The sequence below is a fragment of the Oncorhynchus gorbuscha genome, linkage group LG16 (genome assembly GCF_021184085.1).
Source record: "Oncorhynchus gorbuscha isolate QuinsamMale2020 ecotype Even-year linkage group LG16, OgorEven_v1.0, whole genome shotgun sequence".
NCBI classification, from domain to species: Eukaryota; Metazoa; Chordata; class Actinopteri; order Salmoniformes; family Salmonidae; genus Oncorhynchus; species Oncorhynchus gorbuscha.
The window spans coordinates 5,042,312-5,053,341 of NC_060188.1; the positions used below are offsets into that span (position 1 = coordinate 5,042,312).

The following is an 11,030-nucleotide window of genomic DNA, read 5'->3' on the forward strand; positions in this document are numbered from 1 at the left end:
GTTATCAACATGGACCTAAGTGTAATTTAACAAGGTTATCAACAGGGACATAACTGTAATTAAACCCAGTTATCAACATGGATCAACAGGGACCTAAGTGTATTTAACCAGGTTATCAACATGGATCATCAGGGACCTAAGTGTAATTTAACCAGGTTATCAACATGGACCAACAGGGACCTAAGTGTATTTAACCAGGTTATCAACATGGACCTAAGTGTAATTAAACCCAGTTATCAACATGGATCAACAGGGACCTAAGTGTTATTTAACCAGGTTATCAACATGGATCAACAGGGACCTAAGTGTATTTAACCAGGTTATCAACATGGATCATCAGGGACCTAAGTGTAATTTAACCAGGTTATCAACATGGATCAACAGGGACCTAAGTGTAATTTAACCAGGTTATCAACATGGATCAACAGGGACCTAAGTGTAATTTAACCAGGTTATCAACATGGATCAACAGGGACCTAAGTGTAATTTAAATTTAACCAGGATATCAACATGGATCAACAGGGACCTAAGTGTAATTTAACCAGGTTAGCAACATGGATCAACAGGGACCTAAGTGTAATTTAACCAGGTTATCAACATGGATCAACAGGGACCTAAGTGTAATTTAACCAGGTTATCAACATGGATCAACAGGGACCTAAGTGTATTTAACCAGGTTATCAACATGGATCAACAGGGACCTAAGTGTAATTTAACCAGGTTATCAACATGGATCATCAGGGACCTAAGTGTAATTTAACCAGGTTATCAACATGGATCAACAGGGACCTAAGTGTAATTTAACCAGGATATCAACATGGATCAACAGGGACCTAAGTGTAATTTAACCAGGTTATCAACATGGATCAACAGGGACCTAAGTGTAATTTAACCAGGTTATCAACATGGATCAACAGGGACCTAAGTGTAATTTAATTTAACCAGGTTATCAACATGGATCAACAGGGACCTAAGTGTAATTTAACCAGGTTATCAACATGGATCAACAGGGACCTAAGTGTATTTAACCAGGTTATCAACATGGATCAACAGGGACCTAAGTGTAATTTAACCAGGTTATCAACATGGATCAACAGGGACCTAAGTGTAATTTAACCAGGTTATCAACATGGATCAACAGGGACCTAAGTGTATTTAACCTAAGTGTAATTTAACCAGGTTATCAACATGGATCAACAGGGACTTAAGTGTAATTTAACCAGGTTATCAACATGGATCATCAGGGACCTAAGTGTAATTTAACCAGGTTATCAACATGGATCATCAGGGACCTAAGTGTAATTTAACCAGGTTATCAACATGGATCAACAGGGACCTAAGTGTAATTTAACCAGGATATCAACATGGATCAACAGGGACCTAAGTGTAATTTAACCAGGTTATCAACATGGATCATCAGGGACCTAAGTGTAAATTAACCAGGTTATCAACATGGATCATCAGGGACCTAAGTGTAAATTAACCAGGTTATCAACATGGATCAACAGGGACCTAAGTGTAATTTAACCAGGTTATCAACATGGATCAACAGGGACCTAAGTGTATTTAACCAGGTTATCAACATGGATCAACAGGCACGTAGCACAGGTGAGTGCAGTTATAAGCGGTAATGTGAGGGCTTATGGGTAGGGGCAAGTGGGTAAAGCTGTGGACAGATGTTGTCAACATGGATGTGTCAACTCAAATCACCCTGATCTTGTCATTAATCATCCGGTCCTCTGCGTCCTCGTCAAACTCTTTCTGGGGGTACACGTCGATCCCATTGGCCCGTAGCTCTTCCCTGATCTGGGGAACAACAACAGTTCTGGGTGAGAGGAGAGTGTGAGACTGGCCTGGTAACAGCCTCCCCATACAGATGGCTTCCTTCTGGAGCTGAAGGAGCAGGGTTAGGGGAGTGACCTCCATGAAGAGGGGAGAGGTTAGGGTAACTCTATGACTAGGGTGGAGACTGTGTTTCTCATCCTCCACCGTGGAAAAGCCCCAGTCCATGGGATGCTGCTTGCTGGTTAACTGACTCTCATTTAGTCAGTTCTACAGTGATAGTTTGTCGTCAGCGGCCTTACAATAAAACACCCAGCCTGCTGGTCCCTGCTGTAAAAAAAGGTTGAGAAACACGACAAATGCTTTATACACCCTTGCAGAGACTTGAATACATGAAGTAAAAAGGTTATGGGAACACACAAGCAAAAGCCTAACAACCGCAATTAACCAGACATGTCTGACAAATCCTTTGGATACATAACAGTATTTTGTGAGAAATGGAGACCATCTGCACACTGCGTTACCCACAGATGGTGTTAACGTAAATCCCTTCACTAATCTCCCCCAAATGTTCTGTAGAAACCAACGGCCCATCACTGTCCGTGTACACGTTTACAAACAGACAAGCACACACACACAAACACACCAGAGAGAGACAGAAAAGGAGAGAGAGACAGAAAAGGAGGAGAGACAGAAAAGGAGGGAGAGACAGAAAAGGAGGGAGAGACAGAAAAGGAGGGAGAGACAGAAAAGGAGGGAGAGACAGAAAAGGAGGGAGAGACAGAAAAGGAGGGAGAGACAGAAAAGGAGGGAGAGACAGAAAAGGAGGGAGAGACAGAAAAGGAGGGAGAGACAGAAAAGGAGGGAGAGACAGAAAAAGGAGAGACAGAAAAGACAGAAAGGAGGGAGAGACAGAAAAGGAGGAGGGAGAGACAGAAAAGGAGGGAGAGACAGAAAAGGAGGGAGAGACAGAAAAGGAGGGAGAGACAGAAAAGGAGGGAGAGACAGAAAAGGAGGGAGAGACAGAAAAGGAGAGAGAGACAGAAAAGGAGGGAGAGACAGAAAAGGAGGGAGAGACAGAAAAGGAGGGAGAGACAGAAAAGGAGGGAGAGACAGAAAAGGAGGGAGAGACAGAAAAGGAGGGAGAGACAGAAAGGAGGAGAGGAGGGGAGAGACAGAAAAGGAGGGAGAGACAGAAAAGGAGGGAGAGACAGAAAAAGGAGACAGGAGAGACAGAAAAGGAGGGAGAGACAGAAAAGGAGGGAGAGACAGAAAAGGAGACAGGAGAGACAGAAAAGGAGGGAGAGACAGAAAAGGAGGAGAGACAGAAAGGAAGAGAAAAGGAGGGAGAGACAGAAAAGGAGAAAGAGACAGAAAAGGAGGGAGAGACAGAAAAGGAGGGAGAGACAGAAAAGGAGGGAGAGACAGAAAACGAGGGAGAGACAGAAGAGGGAGAGACAGAAAAGGAGGGAGAGACAGAAAAGGAGAGAGAGACAGAAAAGGAGGGAGAGACAGAAAAGGAGGGAGAGACAGAAAAGGAGGGAGAGACAGAAAAGGAGGGAGAGACAGAAAAGGAGGGAGAGACAGAAAAGGAGGGAGAGACAGAAAAGGAGGGAGAGACAGAAAAGGAGGGAGAGACAGAAAAGGAGGGAGAGACAGAAAAGGAGAGAGAGACAGAAAAGGAGGGAGACAAAAGGAGGGAGAGACAGAAAAGGAGGGAGAGACAGAAAAGGAGGGAGAGACAGAAAAGGAGGGAGAGACAGAAAAGGAGGGAGAGACAGAAGAGGAGGGAGAGACAGAAAAGGAGGGAGAGACAGAAAAGGAGAGAGAGACAGAAAAGGAGGGAGAGACAAAAGGAGGGAGAGACAGAAAAGGAGGGAGAGACAGAAAAGGAGAGAGAGACAGAAAAGGAGGGAGAGAGAGGATGACTCCCACATAACTCCTCTCCAATCCAGAGCCTGGCTTTATAGGTCCTGACCTCACAAGTACTCTATACACACAACACATCCTCAGTGTTCTCTCATTGGACAGTGACCGAACGGGCGGCAGTGGCCAAACAACTTAAGAAACATTTCCTGTTGCTGCGGAGAACACAAAATATGCGAGAGAGAGAGAGAGAGACAGCATGCAACAAAAAAATAGGAATTGGAGACAGATAAAGATGGAAGAAGAGAGAGAGAGGGCTCACCTTCTGTTTAAAGAAGTCCCTCTCCTCCAGGGTGAGCGTGTCTGCCTTGGCAATGACAGGAACAATATTGACCACCTTACTGAGACGCCTCATAAACTCCACATCCAGAGGTCGCAGACTGGAAGTGGGAGAGAGAAGGGGGGGGATCGAGAGAGGGGCTTCATTTCACCTGTAGCTATAGCAGACCTGGGTTCAAACACTATTCAAAATGTCTCAAATACTTTGAGTATTTGCTTTAGACTGACTGAAGAACCAGGGTTTTCACTTTTGGGACTTTATTGGTTCCGTTGCAACAGGCTAGCTCAATCAAGCCTGGCAAATGTATTATAAATGATCTCAAATAGTATTAGAACCCAGGTCTGTTTTATAGTTCTTGTTCAACGTTTTAGTGTTTATTTGGGTCGACAGTGTGATACATCCTAGAACCACCAGAGGGCGGTATCCTCCAAGAAATATACCCATAGCGCAGCTGTCTGAGGGCGACAAGCAGACATACAGTACTGTAGATTCACATACATACTCTATGTACAAGCTAAACCTACTGTATATCTGAGACCCACATCAGTCAGTCTGTCACTGTCAATTAAACCACACTGAGCCTTGAACTGAGCTGAGCCTTATCCGCCATTGAGCAGTTGGTTGGAGAAATCCAGTCTTCCATAAGTGTGAAACTTATCCGTCTGTGGTTTATGCAGCTGACGCTGGCTCAGATCACTGCACTATAAAACTGGCCATTGTTGATAAAGACCTTTGGGTCAGACAGATGAGCACACACACACACACACACACACACACACACACACACACACACACACACACACACACACACACACACACACACACACACACACACACACACACACACACACACACACACACACACACACACACACACACACACACACACACACACACACACACACACACACACACACACACACTCTGTTCTCATATCGCTCCCATTAGAGTATTAAACATTAGACTAGAACAGTTGTTGGACATGTGACAGACATCCGCAACGCTGCAAGAACATGAAACGCTGCTCAGGTTATATCGGAGGGGACAATATGTTAAGGCTCTCGCTCTTATACATCACAACCAGAGAAATGAGGGCAAAGCCAGCAGTCCACCACAGCACTGGATCCCAGACCATTGCAACAAAGCATAGAACCATCATGGGATAGATGCAGAGGAGGAGCAGACATAAGACAGGAGGGGAATTCAATTAAAGGGTCATAGCTGTATACCGTAGCAACATTATTTTGGGGGTTGGGGTGGCTCTATATGAATCTCAAATCAGGCCCAGATGTTTGAGCAGCAGAAACACCAGAGAAAGAAACTTGGAGCAGGGAGGCAAACACAGGCATTTGTTTCAAGTCCTGGCGAAAGAGAGCGAGAAAGACATTTTTTCCAGTCATGGAAAACGGGTGTTATGGGACGTGTTGCAACTCGCTGCCTGTGAAACAGGAAATGGATGGGGGTCTGGAAGAGTAAGTGTTTCCACATCTGTGTGTCCCTCTGAGCTGCAGGAGCAGAGGAGGATCCACTACAGGTCAATCCAGAGGAGCAGAGGAGGATCCACTACAGGTCAATCCAGAGGAGGATCCACTACAGGTCAATCCAGAGGAGGATCCACTACAGGTCAATCCAGAGGAGCAGAGGAGGATCCACTACAGGTCAATCCAGAGGAGGATCCACTACAGGTCAATCCAGAGGAGCAGAGGAGGATCCACTACAGGTCAATCCAGAGGAGGATCCACTACAGGTCAATCCAGAGGAGGATCCACTACAGGTCAATCCAGAGGAGGATCCACTACAGGTCAATCCAGAGGAGGATCCACTACAGGTCAATCCAGAGGAGCAGAGGAGGATCCACTACAGGTCAATCCAGAGGAGGATCCACTACAGGTCAATCCAGAGGAGGATCCACTACAGGTCAATCCAGAGGAGGATCCACTACAGGTCAATCCAGAGGAGCAGAGGAGGATCCACTACAGGTCAATCCAGAGGAGGATCCACTACAGGTCAATCCAGAGGAGGATCCACTACAGGTCAATCCAGAGGAGGATCCACTACAGGTCAATCCAGAGGAGGATCCACTACAGGTCAATCCAGAGGAGGATCCACTACAGGTCAATCCAGAGGAGGATCCACTACAGGTCAATCCAGAGGAGGATCCACTACAGGTCAATCCAGAGGAGGATCCACTACAGGTCAATCCAGAGGAGCAGAGGAGGATCCACTACAGGTCAATCCAGAGGAGGATCCACTACAGGTCAATCCAGAGGAGCAGAGGAGGATCCACTACAGGTCAATCCAGAGGAGGATCCACTACAGGTCAATCAGAGGAGAGGATCCACTACAGAGAGGAGGATCCACTACAGGTCAATCCAGAGGAGGATCCACTACAGGTCAATCCAGAGGAGGAGGTCAATCCAGAGGAGGATCCACTACAGGTCAATCCAGAGGAGGATCCACTACAGGTCAATCCAGAGGAGCAGAGGAGGATCCACTACAGGTCAATCCAGAGGAGGATCCACTACAGGTCAATCCAGAGGAGCAGAGGAGGATCCACTACAGGTCAATCCAGAGGAGGATCCACTACAGGTCAATCCAGAGGAGCAGAGGAGGATCCACTACAGGTCAATCCAGAGGAGGATCCACTACAGGTCAATCCAGAGGAGCAGAGGAGGATCCACTACAGGTCAATCCAGAGGAGGATCCACTACAGGTCAATCCAGAGGAGCAGAGGAGGATCCACTACAGGTCAATCCAGAGGAGGATCCACTACAGGTCAATCCAGAGGAGCAGAGGAGGATCCACTACAGGTCAATCCAGAGGAGGATCCACTACAGGTCAATCCAGAGGAGCAGAGGAGGATCCACTACAGGTCAATCCAGAGGAGGATCCACTACAGGTCAATCCAGAGGAGCAGAGGAGGATCCACTACAGGTCAATCCAGAGGAGGATCCACTACAGGTCAATCCAGAGGAGCAGAGGAGGATCCACTACAGGTCAATCCAGAGGAGGATCCACTACAGGTCAATCCAGAGGAGGATCCACTACAGGTCAATCCAGAGGAGGATCCACTACAGGTCAATCCCAGAGGAGGATCCACTACAGGTCAATCCAGAGGAGGATCCACTACAGGTCAATCCAGAGGAGGATCCACTACAGGTCAATCCAGAGGAGGATCCACTACAGGTCAATCCAGAGGAGGATCCACTACAGGTCAATCCAGAGGAGGATCCACTACAGGTCAATCCAGAGGAGCAGAGGAGGATCCACTACAGGTCAATCCAGAGGAGGATCCACTACAGGTCAATCCAGAGGAGGATCCACTACAGGTCAATCCAGAGGAGGATCCACTACAGGTCAATCCAGAGGAGGATCCACTACAGGTCAATCCAGAGGAGGATCCACTACAGTCAATCCAGGAGGATCCACTACAGGTCAATCCAGAGGAGCAGAGGAGGATCCACTACAGGTCAATCCAGAGGAGGATCAGAGGAGGATCCACAGGTCTACAGGTCAATCCAGAGGAGGTCAATCCAGAGGAGGATCCACTACAGGTCAATCCAGAGGAGCAGAGGAGGATCCACTACAGGTCAATCCAGAGGAGCAGAGGAGGATCCACTACAGGTCAATTCAGAGGAGCAGAGGAGGATCCACTACAGGTCAATCCAGAGGAGCAGAGGAGGATCCACTACAGGTCAATCCAGAGGAGCAGAGGAGGATCCACTACAAGTCAATTCAGAGGAGCAGAGGAGGATCCACTACAAGTCAATTCAGAGGAGCAGAGGAGGATCCACTACAGGTCAATCCAGAGGAGCAGAGGAGGATCCACTACAGGTCAATCCAGAGGAGGATCCACTACAGGTCAATCCAGAGGAGCAGAGGAGGATCCACTACAGGTCAATCCAGAGGGGGATCCACTACAGGTCAATCCAGAGGAGCAGAGGAGGATCCACTACAGGTCAATCCAGAGGAGGATCCACTACAGGTCAATCCAGAGGAGGATCCACTACAGGTCAATCCAGAGGAGGATCCACTACAGGTCAATCCAGAGGAGGATCCACTACAGGTCAATCCAGAGGAGGATCCACTACAGGTCAATCCAGAGGAGGATCCACTACAGGTCAATCCAGAGGAGGATCCACTACAGGTCAATCCAGAGGAGGATCCACTACAGGTCAATCCAGAGGAGGATCCACTACAGGTCAATCCAGAGGAGGATCCACTACAGGTCAATCCAGAGGAGCAGAGGAGGATCCACTACAGGTCAATCCCAGGTCAATCCAGAGGAGGATCCACTACAGGTCAATCCAGAGGAGGATCCACTACAGGTCAATCCAGAGGAGGATCCACTACAGGTCAATCCAGAGGAGCAGAGGAGGATCCACTACAAGTCAATTCAGAGGAGCAGAGGAGGATCCACTACAGGTCAATCCAGAGGAGCAGAGGAGGATCCACTACAGGTCAATTCAGAGGAGCAGAGGAGGATCCACTACAGGTCAATTCAGAGGAGCAGAGGAGGATCCACTACAGGTCAATTCAGAGGAGCAGAGGAGGATCCACTACAGGTCAATTCAGAGGAGCAGAGGAGGATCCACTACAGGTCAATTCAGAGGAGCAGAGGAGGATCCACTACAGGTCAATTCAGAGGAGCAGAGGAGGATCCACTACAGGTCAATCCAGAGGAGCAGAGGAGGATCCACTACAGGTCAATCCAGAGGAGCAGAGGAGGATCCACTACAGGTCAATTCAGAGGAGCAGAGGAGGATCCACTACAGGTCAATTCAGAGGAGCAGAGGAGGATCCACTACAGGTCAATTCAGAGGAGCAGAGGAGGATCCACTACAGGTCAATTCAGAGGAGCAGAGGAGGATCCACTACAGGTCAATTCAGAGGAGCAGAGGAGGATCCACTACAGGTCAATCCAGAGGAGCAGAGGAGGATCCACTACAGGTCAATCCAGAGGAGCAGAGGAGGATCCACTACAAGTCAATTCAGAGGAGCAGAGGAGGATCCACTACAAGTCAATTCAGAGGAGCAGAGGAGGATCCACTACAGGTCAATCCAGAGGAGCAGAGGAGGATCCACTACAGGTCAATTCAGAGGAGCAGAGGAGGATCCACTACAGGTCAATCCAGAGGAGCAGAGGAGGATCCACTACAGGTCAATCCAGAGGAGGATCCACTACAGGTCAATCCAGAGGAGGATCCACTACAGGTCAATCCAGAGGAGGATCCACTACAGGTCAATCCAGAGGAGCAGAGGAGGATCCACTACAGGTCAATCCAGAGGAGCAGAGGAGGATCCACTACAGGTCAATCCAGAGGAGCAGAGGAGGATCCACTACAGGTCAATCCAGAGGAGCAGAGGAGGATCCACTACAGGTCAATCCAGAGGAGGATCCACTACAGGTCAATCCAGAGGAGCAGAGGAGGATCCACTACAGGTCAATCCAGAGGAGGATCCACTACAGGTCAATCCAGAGGAGCAGAGGAGGATCCACTACAAGTCAATCCAGAGTGGTGGTGGGGGGTAGTTGAACATGAGCTGTACGTTCAGACAGACATGCCGAGACTAAAGCACACTCAGAGAATCCCCATTCTGTCCGTGAATCTGGCCCATACATAGGCTGTATATGTTACACAGAAGGGCACAGTATGACGTTGGACATCATATCTGATATTTGAATGGCAGAGCACGGGGCATTAGATTGTTGTTATAACTAATGTGTATCAGAAAGTCATGCCAAACTCACTGTGTCCTCCTCCTGTGTTTTCTGTTCTGATGATTCAGGGCTATTTGAGTAGGACTCTCCCTATGACTCACTGCTTATCTAACATAAATCACTTCACTCCTTCTCTCACTCTCTCTCTCCTTTTTAAATCTCCCAGTTGCATATCCTCTACTGTTCAGGGACAGCAGGGGGCAGCAGCACTGTGGCACTGACACTGTGCATGTGTGTGTATGACAATTATTGTGATTGATTACATGGCATTTTTGATCCCTCAAAAGGCATGACAACTGAATAGGATGATAAAAAGTGGAATATCCAAAGAATGAAGTTTAGTTAATAATCAGCTTGACACTCAGCCATATCTAAACATTCACCTGAAACACTCCACACATTCATACCCTTCACAAGGTGAGTGTGAGTGAGTGAGTGAGTGAGTGTGAGTGTGAGTGTGAGTGTGAGTGTGAGTGTGAGTGTGAGTGTGAGTGTGAGTGTGTGTGTGTGTGTGTGTGTGTGTGTGTGTGTGTGTGTGTGTGTGTGTGTGTGTGTGTGTGTGTGTAAGCATTCCTGCCTCACCAGTGTCCAGTAGGGGGTATGAAGTAAATACAGCAGTGAACCCTTGAGTCTGGAATCCTCTTCTTTCTGTTGATGTTGATCTCCTCCTGAAGGTACTGCTCATACTGGGCATTAATGAACTTCATGATGGGCTGCCAACTGTAGAGGGAGGGAGGGAAGAAGACAGGAAGTGGAAGGAAGGGAGAGGCAGATTAAAGAGAAAGGGGAGTTTTGGGGGATGGATAGGGGAGACAAGTGAGAAAGACAGGAAGAGGAGAGAAAGAGGATGGATGAGGTCATACACAGTACTGTGTACACTAGTCATCTAGATGAGATGTATGGGGTTATATTATATTAACGAGAGAGAGTGACAGTACCACTCAAAAGTTTGGACATACTTATTTATTCAAGGGTTTTTCTTTATTTACTATTTTCTATACTATTTTCTACATTGTAGAATAATGGTAAAGATATCAAAACTATGAAATAACACATACGGGATCCTGTCAAAAACTTTTTAAAGTAGCCAACTTCTGCCTTGATGACAGCTTTACATGTTTATTGTTGTTGGTTACTTCATGATTCCATGTGTGCTACTACATAGTTTAGATGTCTACACTATTATTATACACTATTACTTACATACACCTTAGCCAAATACATATAACTCAGTTTTTCACAATTCCTGACATTTAATCCTCTTACAAATTCCTCTCTTAGGTCAGTTAGATCACCACTTTATTTTAATGTGAAAAAAAC

At 47.1% G+C, this 11,030-nt stretch overlaps 1 protein-coding gene across 1 annotated transcript in view; it reads right to left on the bottom strand.

Moving 5' to 3' along the window:
• LOC123999545 (septin-9-like) overlaps window positions 1-10,428 on the bottom strand; it is a 20,421-nt gene extending 9,993 nt beyond the window's left edge. The window contains exons 1-3 of the mRNA XM_046305432.1: window positions 10,293-10,428; window positions 3,971-4,088; window positions 1,711-1,806 (exon numbers count right to left, since the gene is read on the bottom strand). Coding sequence (XP_046161388.1) covers window positions 1,711-1,806; window positions 3,971-4,088; window positions 10,293-10,417 — 339 coding nt within the window. The 5' untranslated portion in view covers window positions 10,418-10,428. The remainder of the gene's footprint in view (window positions 1-1,710; window positions 1,807-3,970; window positions 4,089-10,292) is intronic.
• Window positions 10,429-11,030: the final 602 nt, after the last annotated feature.